The following is a 20,925-nucleotide window of genomic DNA, read 5'->3' as shown; positions in this document are numbered from 1 at the left end:
ATACCTGTTCCCTTTCATTAAAAAAAAAAAAGTATATTCTGAAATTATGACTAGACGTTTGCAGTGATCAAACCCCATTCTAACGTGACAATAGCAAAATGTACAAAAGTAGGTCTACTAAGGTGCTATTAGTCTGCCATACAAAACACAATAGAGTCAAGGAACTATACATTTTCTATATTCCAAAGTTTTGCAAACCGTATCTAAATTAAAGATGAAATAAAACACTCAATTAGCCAATAAATGGTTGATGGGGCATTGGAGACTTTAAAAGAGCTCAGTCCAGTATATTGCAAACAGATTTCTGGCCTTAATGAGAGGATTGTTTCAAACTGAATGTAGGGTGGATTGGATTGTATTTTAGCACTACGTGGGTTGTATGTCTTGATTTAAAATAGTGTGCGCTAGCTATACTAATGCTAAATTATGGTAAACTAATTTCAGTTTCAGTATCATACAGTGGCCAATATTTGTGCAAACAAACCAAAATTAAATCAATTAATAAATAATGGAAACAAAGACATCTCTTTTAATGCCAGTATTTATTTCTATCCTTTTTTATTATTTACAAAATATGTACACATTTTACGGCAAAGATATAAAGGTTAGCCTCCCAGTTAATAAAAAATAACCACAGATAACCCTTTAAATCCCATTAAAGGGTTATTCACCAAAAAATGAAAATGATCCCACAATTTACTCACACTCAAGCCATAGGTGTAGGCCTATGTGACTTTTTTCTTTCAGCCAAATACAATCGAAGTTATATTAAAAAATATCCTGGCTCTTCCAAGCTTTATAATGGAAGTGAGTATCGCCTGATATTTTTAAGATTTATCCATCCATCAAAAAAAGTAACCCATACGGCTTCAGGGGGTTAATAAAGGCCTTCTGAAGCCAAACGATGCAATATAACTCTAGCTGTGTTGGCTGAAAGAAGAATATACACTTAGGATGGCTTGAGGGTGAGTAAATTATGGGATAATTTTCATTTTTGGAACTATCCCTTTAAGCCTTTTACTTATTTAACAAATGTATGTGAGTCCACCAGGTTAATGTCATAGTGAACACAACCTTATGAGATGCATCAACTAATTCAGTTTTGGTCATTGACTAAAAGAACATAATCTCTGCCTCCCGGCACATAAAAATAAAACCACAGTTTCAATGTTCACTGATCACGCAATAAACCCTGAGCTCTAAATTCAGTAAATGTGATAGTGAACACAACCAGAGACTGACAGAATTCAACTGTCTTTTCTTTTCTTTTCTTTTTTTTTAGATGCCCAAATTGGTCAATGACTAAAAGAACATAATCTGTGAGAGGTTCAAAAGTCTATGCTGGAGATACAGAGGACACCTCCGTCTTGCTGGTGGACACAGTTGAGGACTCGTCATCGCCAAGAGGATTCTTTCCACAGAAAATAGTGGTCAGCATGCAGTTCCTGAACTGTAAAAGACAGTGTTTCATTTAGTACTCTTGGGGGTTTTATATAGCTTTTTATTGATAGACAATAGAGAGAGGAGAGGGAGAAGAGCGGGAATGGGATGTCTAGGATATGTAGGAAAAGTGTGATATATGATTTACCTGTTTGTTTAGAAGCACATAGATGACAGGGTTATATATGGCTGAGCTCTTTGAGAAAAAGGCAGGAATTGCCATGAACTGGGCACTGAAAGCAGCTCCCTTGTTAAAGAAGATCCAAGCAGCAACAGTGGCATAAGGGGTCCAAGCCAACAAGAAACCAATAACCATCAGGATGACCATTTTTGTTACTTCTCTCTCAGCCTTCTGGGTGGATGCTGAGTCCTGCTGTTGAGCTGCAGCCTAAGAGAGCAAAGCAGCCAATTTTTAACATAGTTTTCCAATAGTTTTCCAATTTGCAGGAATGTTTAAAGTGACATTTCATACCGCCTTGACGGTGCAAACAAGCCGCCCATAGGTGAAGAAGATTACGGTGACTGGAAGTATAAAATGGCAGGTGAACATGTAGAGAACGTATGATTCATTGTTGTATGTAGGATTCAGGGTGTAGTAGTCTGGTCCACATGAACACTGCATTCCCTCAGGAATATATCTGTTAAAGAAAAGCACTTGATTTTAGGAAACTTAAGTTAGAATAGTCTGTTGTACTTAGGGATTTGAAAACAACTACATAGTACAAACTATGCAGTTAAAAATTCATTGTGAGCATTACACTGGGGCAAGCCTTATTTACTGCTGTACATTGAAAGTAAGCCATTCCTTTGTATTGATAAACAGAAAAATGAAAATGCCTCATGTTCAACTGAAATGTGTTGTTATAATCATTGCATTGGAGAGCAAATTAATTGCATAATTTCTTATTAGACCAACCTGGACCAGCCAACCAGAGGGGGAGCCGCACATGCCATGGCCATTACCCATGTAAATGCGATTCCTGACAAAGCGTGGGTGGTTGAGAATTTGAAACTACCCATTGGCTTGCAAACCACAATGTATCTCTCGATGGCCAGCACCACAAGTGACCAAAGGGCTACTTCACCTGTGTGGCAAGTCAAATATACAATTAATTTACACCCTACATTTACAGCCAAACATACTCTACTTTTAACATTCGCCTAAGTAATTCCTTAGAGCATTCAAAGTAAAACAAACAAAAACAAAAAAACACAAAAACTTCTCACCTCCAAGTGTGGCCATGAAGCCCTCAATCGCACAGCCAGTTGGACCCAGAGCAAAGTAGCCGTTAATTGCTGTGTAAAAAGTGACCGTGAATCCAAAACAAACCATGATGGAACCAGCCACAGCCAGGTTGACCAAAATGAAGTTGAGAGGTTGCCTGAGCTTTTTGTGTTGAGCTGTAACCATCAATGTAAGGCCATTGATGGGAAAACCCAAGCAGATGAGGAAGAACATGTAAACGGCAAGCACTTTAAACTGCCACGGCTCAGCAAGATAATACTGCGGATACTCGTAAGGACTCCTCACTAGCCCTGTCCTGTTGGACATGGGGACGTAGAAGTTGTTTCCCTCAGTGCCGTTCATCTTTGCCTACTAGTGATCCAGACCTGGAAGAGGATGTGATCTGCTGTGTTGGACCTGCTCTTTATTTGCAAAGGTGCATCAGGTGTGTTTATATATCCCTCTGTGGTTCCTTATAAGGGATAAATCCAGGAGTGTAAGATAGGGAGGGTGTTACAGTGTGGGATTTGAATGATAAGAGCAGACATAATCACTTTCGGGCTTATCCACCGGTGAAGCTTTAAATCTTAAAGTTTGTTCACCTTTTTAGGACCTTAAATTAGGGCATGATATTGATATTGATTGACAGTACAATGTGAGTAAAACAAAGCTTTATTTATTTTAAGGATAAAATGTAAATCAAATGTGATAATTTTCTGATGTTGCTCAATAGTGAGAGTAACACAATAACACATTAAAATAACAAAATGTCACCTCTGATGTGCTTTTTATTTCAATATAACAATTTTCACCTGTCACAGCTGTGGCCAGTGGTGGTGCTAAGATGGGGCTTGGGTTGGGTGGTCTACGTGCATGTGTGGCCTACCCCCTACACCAAACTCCCACCCCGATAATGTTTTACATGTTCACTCTCATTATCATTTGCAATTTAAAAAAATTGCATATAAGATGTTTATATGATTTAAATGTGTTTAAAATGCATGCTGCTATCGGTTATGCGCTCGTGTTAGTATTTCAACAAAACCAGAGGTGCATGAGAAGTCTTGTCTTCACCCGCCAAGTTTAAATGTAAACGATATGAGCGCTGCGGAGACCCGCACGATGGTGATTGTAAGTGAAGAACGAATTAATAACAGGTGTCTAACACAAAGCTATATTATGGCTTAAGAAAACGTGGAATAGAAGGCATATGTAGTCTACTGTTGTGATATAGCCTATATTATATATATATATATTCTGTGGGGTTTTGTCTTGATAGAAGGCTACAGTGGAGAACTGACAGGTAGCGAGAGAGGTAGAAAGAGGACTGAAATAGAAAGTGGACCGCGAGGCTTTGAACTCGGATCACACGAAACAGTTGCACTGCGTGCCGGAGCGATGACCGTGAGGCTGTCGGGTCAGACACCCGTTATTAGCCTAGACACTTTATGGATTAGTAAATTGTATGGAAATGAGCAACGTGAATATTTTGTGTTCCACAGAAAAAAATTACACAGTTTTGAACTACATAAGGGTGAGTAAAATAATGACATTTGAGTGCAGTCTATTTATAAAAACATGTTTTACTAAAAGTAGGCTATTTATAAAAACCCTTATAAAGTAAACGTAAAGGGCTGGAAAAGTCATGAAAATTGTTGAAATTATATGCCAAATGTGGTGAAAGAAAATAGTTTTTAGATAATAGCCTAAACTTGGAGAGTTGTAAGATGGAAGCTATAGGCTATATAGCCCTATATATGCTAGTTTCTTAAAATAAAGAAAAAAGTCTGTTAGCACACGTGTGAAAAATGACATTCCTGCAGTTAATGGTTTAACATTTTGTAAACAATCGAATAGGCTAATAAATGCAATACTTTTTTGATGCTATGTCGTATAGAACGCATTGATCATTCCTTATTCTGAGTATTTCCCATCATTTTAGAATATTAAAGCTATGAAATAACACATGGTGGTATGATAATTATGTATTAAACAAATCAAAACACTATAGCTACTTGAGCTTCTTTGTCAGCTCTGCACCCTCTGAACATTCTCTCTCAACCAACCCCATCAGGTGCGTCCTAGGATTATTTTTATGATCAGTAGGCTAGGCAGACTTCATATTTTTCTTTAGTTGTAGCCTATTTCTTTGTGAGACTGAGATAGCAGATGCCAGTAGGCAGCCTACGTGTATGGTCTAAGTTAGGTTAGGAAGAAAAATAAAAAAATGAGAGTAACCTACATCGTCTTTTAGGAGCTATTTTGCTGTAGCAATAAGTTAATATTCAGAGTTTGTGCATGTTACTTGCTTGGATGTCTAGCAAGTTGTTGTTTTGTGAACCGGACCAACGGAGGCATTTAAATGATCTAAAATGTCAATGCAAAATATCTACAAGAATAGCAAAACATAATTTTATATTTATTTATTTTGATTTTGGGGTGAAACAGAAACTGGACAAATAGGTAGCCTTTATGTACGCTATCATACAGCGTTTTCCACAGCTCAAAGCGCGTTACAAGCAACAGTAATCACATCAAAACAATAAACATAAAACACCTCACAATTTTCCGAAAAGTCACAGTCGAAAGTCAAATCGACTTCGGAGTGAGAATATGGAGCAGCATGTGTCCGACCCAAAAGTCCAAAACGAATTCAGTAAAGATGGCATAAACTGTGTAATGCGTTGCAAAGTGGAGGCATTCTCGTCGACCCGTATTTCCCATGCCACCGCCGAGCCAACTCCAGGACCCCAAACGGGAACACACGACCACCACCACCACCACCACACCGGCAAAGATGCAACCGCTCTGGCAGGCAGGCAGGCAGGCTGGTGTCAGGTGGGCAGATGAAACAAAGCAGCAGGCATGGAGCGAAGCAGACCGCGAACACAAATGAAAGTCCGTCGAGATCCAAAATGTCAATTTTATGAGTATGAAATAAAGAAAAATAGCAAATATGCTAATAAATAAACATTTAAAATAGCAAAAAATACAATCACAGCTTCAAGTGTTAGCCAAACGTGCACAGTCACCTGATGTTTTCGTCATACAGCTGAGCTGAAGAATTTGCCACCCAAACTAACTGGAAACGTTGTTAAGGCATATCTAAGTCAAACAGCAAATTGTCCAAAATTAGCTTGCCCTGTGAATAAAAGATCATGACCATGGATTACCCAATTCCATTCCTGTGGATTTGCAGCATGACTGATTCTCAAATGTACCTTCTTCAGAGCAATGCGATGGATAAACTAAACTGAACAAACAAATTATTTTAGGGACTATTAATACATAATAATAAAATGTTTACTACCCTTCTTGGATTCCACAAAGTAATTTGATTGACAATAACATTAGACCATTTGTTGCCAAGATGCTGTTGACCTATTTGAGATAACATTCTTGGAGTTGTATTTGTTCATGCCTGCTCTTGTACCTGGCCAATAGTTCTTTGTCTGAGCTGGTCACATTAAAACCTTTAGGCAGAGACTGGAGTCAGAATGGTTAGAAAATTGCTGGTGTTCAGCAGGATCAGATCAACCTGAATATTCTGGGTACAATTTATGGGTAACACTTTAGTTTATAGGGTCCAGTTCTCACTATCAGCCTGTTGCTTATTAACATGCAAATATTGGCTGTTTATTAGTACTTAAAAAAGCATATTAATTCCTTATTCTGCATGACCATGTTCTACATCCATTAATCCTATACCCAATACCTAAATTTAACATCTACCTAACTATTAAGCAGCATTTAGGAGTTTTTTAAGGCCAACGTCAAAGTTAATAGTTAATAGTTAATAGTGAGAATTGGACCCTAAACTAAAGTGTGACCAAAATGTATGTAAACATTTATTTAAAATGTATTTAATCAACAGCATTTGTGGTAAAACATTGATTACCACAAAAATATTAGAATATACTGTTCATATATAAATATCAGAATATACCAGAATATATAAAAATCAGAATATACCTGTTCCCTTTCATTAAAAAAAAAAAAGTATATTCTGAAATTATGACTAGACGTTTGCAGTGATCAAACCCCATTCTAACGTGACAATAGCAAAATGTACAAAAGTAGGTCTACTAAGGTGCTATTAGTCTGCCATACAAAACACAATAGAGTCAAGGAACTATACATTTTCTATATTCCAAAGTTTTGCAAACTTTATCTAAATTAAAGATGAAATAAAACACTCAATTAGCCAATAAATGGTTGATGAGGCATTGGAGACTTTAAAAGAGCTCAGTCCAGTATATTGCAAACAGATTTCTGGCCTTAATGAGAGGATTGTTTCAAACTGAATGTAGGGTGGATTGTATTGTATTTTAGCACTACGTGGGTTGTATGTCTTGATTTAAAATAGTGTGCACTAGCTATACTAATGCTAAATTATGGTAAACTAATTTCAGTTTCAGTATCATACAGTAGCCAATATTTGTGCAAACAAACCAAAATTAAATCAATTAATAAATAATGGAAACAAAGACATCTCTTTTAATGCCAGTATTTATTTCTATCCTTTTTTATTATTTACAAAATATGTACACATTTTAGGGCAAAGATATAAATGTTAGCCTCCCAGTTAATAAAAAATAACCTCAGATAACCCATTAAATCCCATTAAAGGGTTATTCACCAAAAAATGAAAATGATCCCACAATTTACTCACACTCAAGCCATAGGTGTAGGCCTATGTGACTTTTTTCTTTCAGCCAAATACAATTGAAGTTATATTAAAAAATATCCTGGATCTTCCAAGCTTTATAATGGAAGTGAGTATCGCCTGATATTTTTAAGATTTATCCATCCATCAAAAAAAGTAACCCATTCGGCTTCAGGGGGTTAATAAAGGCCTTCTGAAGCCAAACGATGCAATATAACCCTAGGATGGCTTGAGGGTGAGTAAATTATGGGATAATTTTCATTTTTGGAACTATCCCTTTAAGCCTTTTACTTATCATTAGCCTCATAGCATAATTGCCTAAGTTTTTAAAAAAAATATTACTTAGGCAATTATGCTATGAGGCTAAAATTATTTAACAAATGTATGTGAGTCCACCAGGTTAATGTCATAGTGAACACAACCTTATGAGATGCATCAACTAATTCAGTTTTGGTCATTGACTAAAAGAACATAATCTGTGCCTCCCGGCACATAAAAATAAAACCACAGTTTCAGTGTTCACTGATCACCCAATAAACCCTGAGCTCTAAATTCAGTAAATGTGATAGTGAACACAACCAGAGACTAATTCAACTGTCTTTTCTTTTTTTCTTCTTTTTTTTCAGATGCCCAAATTGGTCAATGACTAAAAGAACATAATCTGTGAGAGGTTCAAAAGTCTATGCTGGAGATACAGAGGACACCTCCGTCTTGCTGGTGGACACAGTTGAGGACTCGTCATCGCCAAGAGGATTCTTTCCACAGAAAATAGTGGTCAGCATGCAGTTCCTGAACTGTAAAAGACAATGTTTCATTTAGTACACTTTTGGGGACATTTTGCCACTCTTTAATAACTGAGGGAGTAGATCGGGAATGGGATGTGTAGGATGTTACTTTCCATTCCAGCAAGTCTGATATATGATTTACCTGTTTGTTTAGCAGCACATAAATGATAGGATTAAATATGGATGAGCTCTTTGAGAAAAAGGCAGGAATTGCCATGAACTGGGCACTGAAAGCAGCTCCCCTATTCAAGAAAATCCAAGCAGCAACAGTGGCATAAGGGGTCCAAGCCACCAAGAAACCCAAAACCATCAGGATGACCATTTTTGTTACTTCTCTCTCAGCCTTCTGGGTGGATGCTGAGTCCTGCTGTTGAGCTGCAGCCTAAGAGAGCAAAAACAAACAAGGTAGATGTCATTTTAGTATTCCAATAATTGAGAATGTTTACAGGAATGTTTAAAGTGACATTTCATACCGCCTTGACGGTGCAAACAAGCCGCCCATAGGTGAAGAAGATTACGGTGACCGGAACCATAAAATGGCAGGTGAACATGTAGACAACATATGATTCATTGTTGTATTCAGGATTCAGGGTGTAGTAGTCTGGTCCACATGAACACTGCATTCCCTCAGGAATATATCTGTTAAAGAAAAGCACCTGAAATTTAGATTAACCTCTTCTCGTTTAAAAAACTATATGCACAATCTATTCAGTTAAAATCGAACAATATTCATGCAATAAAAGTTCCAAAATTCCATGTGTTTAGTTGGGAAAAGTAGATTTTACAGTCATAAATTAAAAGTAAGCTAATATTCTTGTATATTGACAAAATAAAAAAAAGTATCATATTCAGCTGAAATGTTTGTTGTACTCACTTCTACACTACAACAGAGAACTAATTAATTGCATAATGTCTTATTAGACCAACCTGGACCAGCCAACCAGAGGGGGAGCCGCACATGACATGGCCATTACCCATGTAAATCCAATTCCTGTCAAAGCGTGGGTGTTTGAGAATTTGAAACTACCCATTGGCTTGCAAACCACAATGTATCTCTCGATGGCCAGCACCACAAGTGACCAAAGGGCAACTTGTCCTGTGTAGCAAATAAAATATTAAAATCAATTGCACCCAAAATACTGTACAGCTAACTATACCTAGTGACCAAACCAATCCAAAAACATACATTATATTAATTTCTCTCACCTCCAAGTGTGGCCATGAAGCCCTCAATCGCACAGCCAGTTGGACCCAGAGCAAAGTAGCCGTTAATTGCTGTGTAAAAAGTGACCGTGAATCCAAAACAAACCATGATGGAACCAGCCACAGCCAGGTTGACCAAAATGAAGTTGAGAGGTTGCCTGAGCTTTTTGTGTTGAGCTGTAACCAACAATGTAAGGCCATTGATGGGAAAACCCAAGCAGATGAGGAAGAACATGTAAACGGCAAGCACTTTAAACTGCCACGGCTCAGCAAGATAATACTGCGGATACTCGTAAGGACTCCTCACTAGCCCTGTCCTGTTGGACATGGGGATGTAGAAGTTGTTTCCCTCAGTGCCGTTCATCTTTGCCTACTAGTGATCCAGACCTGGAAGAGGATGTGATCTGCTGTGTTGGACCTGCTCTTTATTTGCAAAGGTGCATCAGGTGTGTTTATATATCCCGCTGTGGTTCCTTATAAGGGATAAATCCAGGAGTGTAAGATAGGGAGGGTGTTACAATGTGGGATTTGAATGAGCAGACATAATCACTTTTGAGCTTATCAACCGGTGAAGCTTTAAATCTTGACACTATTTTGATGTTTGAGATTCTTGTATTAAAGAAATTATATTGTTTGTCAGTACAGAGGGAGTATACGCAACACTCTATTTATTTTATTTTATTTTTTTATTTTTGTTGTTGTTGTATGATGTTTTGTTCTTTCTTATACACACACGATACACTTGTTTCCTTATTAGGGACAATAACACACTTAAAGGGGATTTCCTGTCAGATTAAGACTTGTCCCATAATTTTATGTTAGTTTGTCGTGGAGGTTAGAGTACTGGAGGTCTAATAGTTGTGCTAAGCACTTGTTCTGTGGCATCTTGTATTACAAAGTTCATGACAATGAGGTTGATGGATGATTAATTAGAAGATTACTTTGATTAATTACAATTAGAAGTCACTCCAATGAGATGTATGGGATGATGCCATCAGTGTGTGAAAATAACGTGGTAATGGTCAAATGACTCCAGATGATTTAGCCTTTTTTTTTTTTTCTTAAAATGTTGGAATACGATTATCCAAAAATAACTCAAAATCAAAACCACAGTTATTTTAATTAAAGGAGAAGTTTAAGGGCGATTAAATACTATTAAAAGGTAATTGTTTCAAATAAGACGAAGGGTTTACAAACAATGGAGATTGTAGTTTTCATTTATTTTCTTTAATATTTATTTATTTATTATTTTCATTCCATTCTGACTTCAGATTTCACACATCTGTAGTCATCATTTAGCATATGCATTTCATTCAAATCACTTTATACAAAACAGAATATAAATCACTAAATTAATTGCAAGCTCCACATCCAATACAGTTAAATTCAATTAAATGTCATGTTTATAGGTTTAATAAAGACAATGAATTGTCTTTTAATCTCAGTTTGTAGCTTTATGTTTGTAGATCTTAACATGGTCAGCATCAGTCATCAATTAGACACACACAAATCACCAAAAACAACGTTTGTATGCATGTATTTATTATTCTACTTTTCAATATGTATAACATTTAGAAAATATATACATAAAAAAGCTGACAAAGCAGCTAAAAACAAACAAATGAAATAAATAGAATAGTGCATCGTGTCATTGACTTAGTTCTTTGTATTTTTATGCTTCTCACTGAACCCTTGGGTGGTTTTAAGTAGTTCTGGTCATGACCTTTTGATGTGATGATGTCAAGAAAAGAGGCTTATGCTTAGATTTAGTGGTACTTTAGTATTTAGTATACTTTGTGTTGAAGCATTGGTGGAGAGACATGAGATAAACCATGAGAGAATAGAGAAATGAGTCTGCATTAAGAAAGTTGGGTCAAGGTCAGGTTAAAAGTCTTCTTTAAACTAATATGTTCCAAGGCAGAGAGAGAAGAGGTACATGGCCCAACTGGATGATAATTACAGAGATTTTCAAAGCATTACAGAAACTGATCCACGGAGACTTATGCTTGTTGAAGACAGTGGACTCAAAAACATCAAAGGAATCATTGAGAAAACGTAGTTGGCAAATAATTCTATGCAGGAGACACTGAGGACACCTCTGTTTTGCTCGTTGACACCGAGGACTCCTCATCACCAAGAGGGCTTTTGCCACAGAAAAGGGTGTTCAGCATGCAGCTACGGAACTGAGGATTAGAAAGAGAAATAACGCTAGAATTGAAATAGCCATTTCATTCCATTTACGTCTTCATAGTGCAGTCATACTATCTCAAGGTTAACTAAATGGTCTCAGACTAAAAGAATGGTTTGTAATTTATTCATTTATGGATGAAAGCATGCCTACTTAAAAGTCCAGTGTTGCTCACCTGTTTGTTGAGAAGCACATATATGATGGGGTTAAACAAGGCCGAGGACTTAGAAAAAAAGGCAGGAATAGCCATAGATTGTGCCGAGAAGGCAGCCCCCCTGTTGAAAAAGATCCAGGCAGCAAAGCTAGCATAGGGAACCCAAGCTACCAAGAAGCCCAAAACCATCATGATGACCATACGTGTCACTTCCTTCTCAGCTTTCTGGGTGGACGCTGAGTCCTGCTGTTGAGCTGCTGCCTGGAAGAATAATATTTTAAATATTTAAATATATGCAAAATTGACATATTTTGATTATTTAAATATATTCAATATTTTTTTATATTTAATAAATATTGCAAGTATGTGTGGTGTGATGTGCACTTGCCGCTTTGACTGTGCAAACAAGGCTTCCATAAGTGAAAAAGATGGTTGTAACTGGAATGCAAAAATGACAGCTGAACATGTAAATGACATAGGATTCATTGCTGAATTCTGGGTTCAGGGTATAATAATCCGGTCCACAGGAAATTTGCATTCCCTCTGGGATGTATCTGTATTGAAAGAATGAAATAATTAGTTAAAACAACTTAATAATTTAGTTGACATCAATCAGTTGGTTAAACATCATATAATATTAGTTAATAACTTTGAAAGTTAATGTAAGAATTGTGTTATTACTATTTGAGCCTTAATCTCTTTTCCACTGATTAGAGTGGTCTCTAAGTCTCTAATGAGCATGAGCGACTTACCTGGACCAGCCGAAAAGTGGGGGCACTGCACAGCTACTGGCCATAACCCATGTGAAAACGATGCCTGTTATCGCATGGTTTGAGGAGAATTTGAAGCTCCCCATTGGCTTGCACACCACGATGTACCTTTCAACTGCAAGCACCACCAGAGACCACAGAGCAACCTGGCCTGTAGACAACAAAAAAAAGAGTCAAACATGGAATCCCAAACAACAAAACATATTAATCAATGCTGAAATCTTCTTACCACCAAGTGTAGCAAAGAAGCCTTCAATAGCACAACCCAATGGACCCAAAGCCATATAACCAGCAATAGAGCAGTAGAATGTAACCGTGAATCCAAAAAGGGCCATAATTGTTCCAGCGAAAGCCAGGTTTACCAAAATAAAATTTAGAGGTTGCCTCAACTTTTTGTGCTGGGCTGTGACCAGCAGCGTCAGCACATTGATCGGTAGCCCAAAGCAAATCAGCAAAAACATATAAAAAGCAAGTGCCTTAAATTGCCATGGATCTGCCAGGTAATACTGCGTATATTCATAAGGACTCCTCACTAGCCCAGTCCTGTTGGACATAGGAATGTAAAAGTTGTTTCCTTCAGTGCCGTTCATCCTGCTGAAGAGGAGCCAAGAGCAGAGGTGTTGCAAGCTTGCCAAGAGACCACCAGCAAAAGTGTACTCCACAAATACTTCCAGGCACCTGCTTTTATACCTTTAGCAGAGTTCACAATTAACAGAGGTGTCACCTTTAAGACGATTTGGCGGATACCAGACTTCATAACCAACTGGAACGAATCTACTTGGCTCATTACCAGGATTGATATGATATCCATCCCCTCTCATGGGGATTAGGGTTTCAAATCTTTGACCGTGTAATCTTTCTTACTCGAGGATGAGAGATAATCCAGTGGAATGGGCTGCATACAGCACTTACATTTTCACAAGCCCCTGTCTGCACACTTGAATCCTGGACGTGTTTGACCACCACAGTCAAGAGTAAACCAGAATGATAACTATGTAAAATTAAAATGTAAAATTAAACAATTGATCTATGACTGCAGTGATGCCAAGAGGATGGTCTTTATTTTTGAAACAACTGACTGGATTTTGTTACTGAATTACTAAAGGAGGGGAGGGAAAACAAAGTATTAATCTATTTGCATTTATTTTATGCCTTTGCATAAATTGTAGAAACTGTTTTAAAGCAGCTCACGAGCAAGTGCACAAATAGCATGAAGCTTATACTTCATGAAAAATTGAGGAAAACATCAATGAATTTAATATATATTAAGGAAAGAAAAAGGAAGCAAACAATGTATATATATATATATATATACACTCTTCCATGAAGAACCTTTAATATCCGTGGAATCTTTCTATTGCACAAAAGGTTCTTTATAGTGGAAAAGGGGTTCTTTAGATTATTAAAATGTACTTCACATTAAGAAAAATATGGTTCTTTTAAGAACTGATCACTGAAAGGTTGATATATCTTCATTAGAAAGGGTGGAATACAATTTTTTTTAATTACATTCATGTTAAGTTCTTTAAAAAAAATAGTAACCTGTCAGGTTCCTGCCCTGACAGTCTTGTCCGCCTTGTCACTGTTTAATGTTTCCCTCTTTGTCTTGTCCTTGAGCACATGGTTTTGTCTTTGTTTGTGTTTGCCATGTGTTCCTCTTGTCCCACCTCCTCATTTCCAGTTACCATGCCCCCTTGTTTAGTCCACGTCTAGTTCTGGTTTCACTAATTGTGCTCACCTGATCCTCATGTGTTCTGGTCCCTTTATATTATATAATATTTGTATAATGTGTGTTCCTGTTCGCTTGCCTGTGTGTGCAGTTTATCTCTGCTCTTGTTCCAGTAAAGTGCTTCAGGTCTAGTGTATCCTTGTTGCTAATTTTTTTTCTAGTCTTGCTCAAGTTAGTTTGCCCCTTTGTCTTGTTTTGTTTTTATCTTTTGATTTTGATTTCATTTTTACTTAAGATTTTTCTCCAGTATCTAGTTGCCTGCAAGTTTGTTCTTTGTTTAATTTTATTTGTTTGTAAGTTCTAGTTTTCTTTCCATAGTTATTTACATCAGGTTTTAGTTTGCCTCTTGTTTCATTTCAACTGTTTCACACCTCACTCTCCTTGTTGTGCCCTGTCTACAGTCTTGTTAGTAAAAAAATACAACCTTCACAGCTATTCTGCACCTGGGTCCCCTTTCAGATCCTTGACAGTTCGTGACAATAACCAGTTAAAACAAGGACAATAAACAATAAGACAAATTTTGAATGCATGCTTTTATTTAAATGTACTAAGCATTTTATAAAATATTTACAGAAACTGACCTGATCAAGCCAGAAAAGTACAGACAATAGAATGACAAAAAAATAATGACCTCATTCAGAACAGAAATTATATTGGTACATGGGTAGACGGGATATTGTGCAAAACACGTTCAAATATTTCTTTATTGAGAAAAAATTAAAGTAGATTAATCCATAAATCCAGTAAATATAACATTTTCTTTAACTTCAGAACCAGTCATTCTTGAATTATATTGCTTAAATGCCATAAAATGGATGTGTATGGTCTTGAAAAAAAAAAAAAAAAAAAGCAGTTACAGAGTCTGTTACCAAGCCCATTTAGCCATTTGGTCAGCGATATACTGCATGTCTGTGAACTCATTCCATTTGTATGATGGCGCACAGAGTATAGGCAGATAGGAAGATTAATCTATGCCGGAGACACTGAGGACACCTCTGTTTTGCTTGTTGACACCGTGGACTCATCATCACCAAGAGGGCTCTTGCCACAGAAAAGGGTGTTCAGCATGCAGCTACGGAACTGTGAATGAGATGGGGAAACTGAATTCATTCCATATTTAAAGTGCAAAGGGAATCATTACAACAATATTAACATATTTTAATACTTTAAACTTCTTTTTACTTTTTAATCCACGGAAGTAATATGCTGTGAAAACATTGTAAAATAACTTCTTGTAAAATAAGTATTGTTCTGTGAAAATATTACTCACCTGTTTGTTGAGAAGCACATATATGATGGGGTTAAACAAGGCTGAAGTCTTGGAGAAAAAGGCAGGAATAGCCATAGATTGTGCCGAAAAGGCAGCCCCCCTGTTGAAAAAGATCCAGGCAGCAAAGCTAGCATAGGGAACCCAAGCCAACAAGAAGCCCAAAACCATCATGATGACCATACGTGTCACTTCCTTCTCAGCTTTCTGGGTGGACGCTGAGTCCTGCTGTTGAGCTGCTGCCTGAAATTTATGAAGAACCAGTTAGGGATGCAGTGTGTCCATCTAGTGTATGTGGAAGATATTTTTAAGCATTGATGATTTAAACTTATACATACAGCCTTGACTGTGCAGACCAGATTGCCATAGGTAAAGAAAATCGTGGTTACAGGTATACAAAAATGGCAGCTGAACATGTACATGACGTAAGATTCATTGTTAAATTCAGGATTCAATGTGTAGTAATCTGGTCCACATGAAGTCTGCATCCCCTCTGGAATATACCTGGAAGAACAGTACTGATACTAAGCAACAGTAAGCAGATCTTCAAGTAATTTTGCAAACTGTTTCAGTGCAATTACCTGGACCAGCCCACAAGTGGGGGCACTGCACAGCTACTGGCCATAACCCACGTGAAAGCGATGCCTGTTATTGCATGGTTTGAGGAGAATTTGAAGCTCCCCATTGGCTTGCACACCACGATGTACCTTTCAACTGCAAGCACCACCAGAGACCAAAGAGAGACTTGACCTGTTGACAGGAATTAGAAGTTAGTCCACTGGAATGCACTGCTTTAAAAAGACATCCACATGGATTGTTAGTTATCACTTACCTCCAATTGTTGCGAAAAAACCTTCCATTACGCAGCCAAGTGGACCTAGAGCCATGTAGCCCATAAGTGAGCAGTAGAAGGAAACTGTAAATCCAAAGATGGCCATAATCGTGCCGGCAAAAGCCAAGTTGACCAAAATGTAGTTGAGTGGCTGCCGAAGTTTCTTGTGTTGAGCTGTAACCACCAAGGTTAGAACATTGATGGGTAATCCAAAAATGATCAGTAGAAACATGTAGAAACCCAAAACCTTGAATTTCCATGGTTCTGCTAAATAGTACTGGGTGTACTCAAAAGGATTTCTCACAAGCCCAGTCCTATTGGACATGGGAATGTAGAAGTTACTCCCTTCTGTCCCATTCATTCTGCCCTTGTTCAAATTAAATCTAAAGTTAAAATATGAGCAGCTGCTAACTCAAGAGATGGTCAACCCCAAGTGGACAGCAACAGGCATGCTTATGTACTCTTCTAAGGAGACCAAAACTGGAACCGGGTGTCACCAGTAAGATTATTTGGCTCAGATCGAAGTTCATAACAGCCACTGATTGGACCTTGGGGCTTGTCCCTCCCTTTAAGCATGATATCCATTTCTTCTTATAAGGATTACTTTTTAGCTTTGCACAATTCTTAAGCAGCATCTTAAGCCACTGAGGTAAGCTGAAAGTCCAAGTGTGCTCACAATTCTTCATCTCATTCATGCGACTTCCACCTCCTCAAGCTTTCATACACTACAAGCTCCTTGTATGCCTTAAATCTTTCATGTTAAATCTTAGTTCATTTAAAAATATTTTAAGACATTACTGAATATCATTCATCATGTTTACGCATCTACACATCTATTAGACTGAAAAGGCAGTCAGAAAATCAGTTTAAGAATGGCTTCATGAACTGACATGTAAATGGATTTATTAGTTAATCATTTGTTTGCCAGCATGCAATTATCCAGTTGGCAAATTCATTATAAGAGGATTATGGAGAAGACAGAATTCCAGACATTATAATTTTTTTTTCTTCTTTCAAGCCACCTATAACCTAACCAAATGTGTATGCTATCTTAAAATATTAAGAGAAAGAAAACAAGAGTTCAATGTTCTGTTTGCAAGCATGCATTTATTTATTTATACAGCTATTTAATACAAGTATTCAAAGAAAATTTACATAAGAATGTGTGTATGTGATGAATGTGCATATGAACAGAAAAACGGATGTTAGAAAACGTTTGAGATTTGTATGGCTTTTAAAACTGTAAAAATTCTTACAAATATTAATACATGCAAATAAATCAACCTATATATTTAACAGAATGTTTGATCTTTTTATTTGCTTTTTTTTAACTTAAGATAGGGAAACATACATGTACATAATCCAGCAAAGCCGTTCATAACAGTGATGAGCAGATTTGGTGAGTTTAAGTTTGAAATTCACTGAAGAGAAGGAATAGATAAATATCCACATGCTTCATAAATACAACTTGACAAGACCGATCTTCATTGTTTCAGCAGGACTTTGCAAAGGCAGAGAGGCGCGTTTATGCTGGAGAAACTGAGGACACTTCTGTTTTACTGGTGGACACGCTTGAGGACTCAGGTTAAAGAGGGTGGCTACGGAACTGAAAAGAAACACAGAATCATTCATGAGCACATGAACATAAAATGATTCCAGGCTTCAGCTAAGACATAATTTAAGAGCTTGTACCTGTTTGTTGAGCAGCACATATATGATGGGATTAAACAAGGCAGAGCTTTTGGAAAAAAAGGAAGGAATTGCGAAGCCTTGTGCCGAGAAGGCAGCCCCTCTGTTTAAAAAGATCCAGCCAGCAAAGCTAGCATAGGGAACCCAAGCTACCAAGAAGCCCAAAACCATCATGACGACCATACGTGTCACTTCCTTCTCAGCTTTCTGGGTGGACGCTGAGTCCTGCTGTTGAGCTGCAGCCTAAAGATTTGGTGAAAACCAAAATAGTGATGCAATATTGTTCATGACAGTATTGAAATGTAAATGGACTAAGTAAACTTACACCTTTGACCGTGAAGACAAGATTTCCGTAGGTGAAGAAGATTGTAGTGACAGGCATACAAAAATGGCAGGTGAACATGTAAATGAGATATGATTCATTATTGTACAACGGATTAAGGGTGTAGTAATCTGGTCCACATGATGTCTGGATACCTTCAGGGATGTATCTGCATTAACAAAAAATGTTAGAAGATTTTAGCTCATTTAAGTTTGCCAAATATTTGTAATCACAATAAGAAAACCTCCTGTGGGTTACAATATCTAGTAATTCGATAAAAGAGATTTACCTGGACCAGCCTAAAAGTGGGGGCACAGCACAACTTCTGGCCATGATCCATGTGAAAATAATGCCCGCCAACGCATGGTTTGAAGAAAACTTGAAGCTTCCCATTGGCTTACACACAACAATGTACCTCTCAACAGCGAGCACCACCAGAGACCAAAGAGACACTTGACCTGTTAGTACAGGGCGAGAGAGTAAAGTTAACAGTATATCACAGTTCTTGGGACCAAATTGTTTTTTCTTTGCTTCTTACCACCAAGTGTTGCAAAAAATCCCTCTACCATGCAACCAGTGAGCCCAACTGCCATATAGCCAACGCACGAGCAGTAGAAAGAAACCGTGAATCCAAAAAGGCCAGCAAGAGCCAAGTTGACCAAAATGTAGTTGAGCGGCTGTCTGAGTTTCTTGTGTTGAGCTTGCAATGTGAGCCCGTTGATAGGTAAACCAAAAATGATCAGTAAAAACATGTAGAAACCTAAAGCCTTGAAATTCCATGGTTCTGCTAAATAGTACTGGGTGTACTCAAAAGGATTCCTGATGAGCCCAGTCCTATTGGACATTGGGATGTAAAAGCTATTACCCTCTGTGCCATTCATTCTCAAACAGAAAAGTTCAAACTTGAACCAGAAGAGTCCAGTGTGACAGTTAAGCTACAACACTCATCTGCGTCCTTATATACATTTCCCAGGTGAAACATTAGGCTATGAGGAGGGCTTCCCAGTGGCCAGTAAGGAGATTTGTCTACGGCCTTTTTACCTCTTTACCTTGAACCTTCTTTTTGATATGAACCTTCTAATTTGTCATGTTGCGCCACGTTATCGACCAGGCAGAACAATCCTTCCAACCACTATAGATAGATTCTCAAATAGCTTACCTGATCTATCTCAGCAGAACTAGATGAACTAGAGGAAATGACTAGCACTATGAGCACCATTTTCTCTAGTACATTAGACAGTGTTGCACCAATTAGATTAAAAAAGGTTAGAGAGAAAACTAAAGCACCATGGTATAACAGTGCTACGCATGTTATCAAGAGAGAAACTCGTACTTTAGAGCGTAAATGGAAACAAACTAATTTAGAGGTCTTTAGAATCGCGTGGAAAGACAGTATGTCACATTATAAAAAGGCCCTAAAAGCAGCCAGGGCTGAGCATCTCCGCAAACTAATAGAAAATAACCAAATAATCCAAGGTTCTTATTTAACAGCGTGGCTAGACTAACAAATAAACAGACATCAAAACAGACATCTGAGCAAAATATTCCGTTACAGTGCAGTAGTAATGATTTTATGAATTTCTTCACTGAGAAAATAGAAAGCATCAGAAACACAATTGTAAATGTACAATCTTTAATGCTGTCCTATGATTCAGCCTCAATTATCGCCCCTCAAGAACAACTACAGCGCTTTACAACTATAGGACAGGAAGAGCTAAATAAACGTATCATTGCATCTAAACCAACAACATGTTTATTAGATCCAATACCCACTAAACTACTGAAAGAAGTGTTACCTGTAGTGGAAGAGCCTCTTCTCAATATTATTAACTCGTCTTTAACTTTAGGTCATGTTCCAAGAATATTCAAGTTGGCAGTTATAAAACCTCTCATTAAGAAACCACAATTAGATCATAATAACCTAGCAAATTACAGACCCATTTCAAATCTTCCATTTATGTCTAAAATACTAGAAAAAGTTGTGTCCGCTCAATTGTGCTCTTTCTTGCAAGAAAATGATATCTATTGAAAGATTTCAGTCAGGATTCAGGCCGCATCATAGCACAGAAACTGCGCTCGTTAAAATTACAAATGATTTACTTCTAGCTTCTGACCAAGGCTGTATCTCAATACTAGTTTTACTCGATCTTAGCGCTGCGTTCAACACTATAGATCACAAAATACTCTTAGATCGACTTCAAAACTACACTGGTGTTCATGGACAGGCATTAAGCTGGTTTAGATCGTACTTATCAGACCGCTACCATTTTGTCTGTTTAAATGGGGAAAAATCGAAGATAACGTCAGTAAACTATGGAGTGCCGCAAGGATCTGTGTTAGGCCCTCTGCTATTCTCAATATATATGCTGCCACTTGGTAATATTATAAGAAAACATGGAATTAATTTCCACTGTTATGCTGATGACACTCAATTATATATTTCATCACGACCAGATGAAAACACTAAATTATCTAAATTGACAGAGTGTGTTAAAGATATAAAATACTGGATGACGTGTCATTTTCTGCTATTAAATTCAGATAAAACGGAGGTATTACTTATTGGCCCAAAAAACTGCCCACAAAACCTCTTACAATACAACTTTAATTTAGAAGGATGTCCTGTTACTTTATCCACTACAGTAAAAGACCTGG

General features: G+C 37.4%; 5 protein-coding genes across 5 annotated transcripts; all 5 read right to left on the bottom strand.

Moving 5' to 3' along the window:
• Positions 1–1,021: 1,021 nt before the first annotated feature.
• Positions 1,022–3,114, bottom strand: LOC311300751 (green-sensitive opsin-2). The gene is made up of 5 exons (XM_084425255.1): positions 2,668–3,114; positions 2,357–2,525; positions 1,913–2,078; positions 1,589–1,828; positions 1,022–1,450 (listed from the first exon to the last, which is right to left on the bottom strand). The coding sequence occupies exons 1-5, from the start codon at positions 3,026–3,028 to the stop codon at positions 1,337–1,339; spliced, it is 1,050 nt and encodes a 349-aa protein (XP_084281381.1). The 5' UTR covers positions 3,029–3,114; the 3' UTR covers positions 1,022–1,336.
• Positions 3,115–7,186: 4,072 nt separating this feature from the next.
• Positions 7,187–10,919, bottom strand: opn1mw3 (opsin 1 (cone pigments), medium-wave-sensitive, 3). Its single transcript, XM_084425251.1, has 5 exons — positions 9,323–10,919; positions 9,044–9,212; positions 8,590–8,755; positions 8,259–8,498; positions 7,187–8,125 (listed from the first exon to the last, which is right to left on the bottom strand). Exons 1-5 carry the CDS (start codon positions 9,681–9,683, stop codon positions 8,012–8,014), a joined length of 1,050 nt encoding a protein of 349 aa, XP_084281377.1. The 5' UTR covers positions 9,684–10,919; the 3' UTR covers positions 7,187–8,011.
• A 69-nt stretch (positions 10,920–10,988) lies between these two features.
• Positions 10,989–13,085, bottom strand: opn1mw2 (opsin 1 (cone pigments), medium-wave-sensitive, 2). The gene is made up of 5 exons (XM_084425252.1): positions 12,661–13,085; positions 12,414–12,582; positions 12,046–12,215; positions 11,683–11,918; positions 10,989–11,502 (listed from the first exon to the last, which is right to left on the bottom strand). Exons 1-5 carry the CDS (start codon positions 13,019–13,021, stop codon positions 11,392–11,394), a joined length of 1,047 nt encoding a protein of 348 aa, XP_084281378.1. The 5' UTR covers positions 13,022–13,085; the 3' UTR covers positions 10,989–11,391.
• Positions 13,086–14,302: 1,217 nt separating this feature from the next.
• Positions 14,303–16,673, bottom strand: LOC311300748 (green-sensitive opsin-1). The gene is made up of 5 exons (XM_084425253.1): positions 16,260–16,673; positions 16,009–16,177; positions 15,766–15,931; positions 15,431–15,670; positions 14,303–15,240 (listed from the first exon to the last, which is right to left on the bottom strand). Exons 1-5 carry the CDS (start codon positions 16,618–16,620, stop codon positions 15,130–15,132), a joined length of 1,047 nt encoding a protein of 348 aa, XP_084281379.1. The 5' UTR covers positions 16,621–16,673; the 3' UTR covers positions 14,303–15,129.
• A 1,171-nt stretch (positions 16,674–17,844) lies between these two features.
• On the bottom strand, positions 17,845–19,151 carry LOC311301602 (green-sensitive opsin-2-like; the record flags this gene model as incomplete). Its single annotated transcript, XM_084426853.1, has 5 exons — positions 17,845–17,865; positions 17,952–18,191; positions 18,274–18,439; positions 18,560–18,728; positions 18,809–19,151. 5 exons carry the CDS (start codon positions 19,149–19,151, stop codon positions 17,845–17,847), a joined length of 939 nt encoding a protein of 312 aa, XP_084282979.1.
• Positions 19,152–20,925: the final 1,774 nt, after the last annotated feature.

This window comes from Rutilus rutilus (assembly GCF_951802725.1).
Source record: "Rutilus rutilus genome assembly, chromosome: 12".
NCBI classification, from domain to species: domain Eukaryota; kingdom Metazoa; phylum Chordata; class Actinopteri; order Cypriniformes; family Leuciscidae; genus Rutilus; species Rutilus rutilus.
This window is presented reverse-complemented; position numbering and strand designations above follow the sequence as displayed.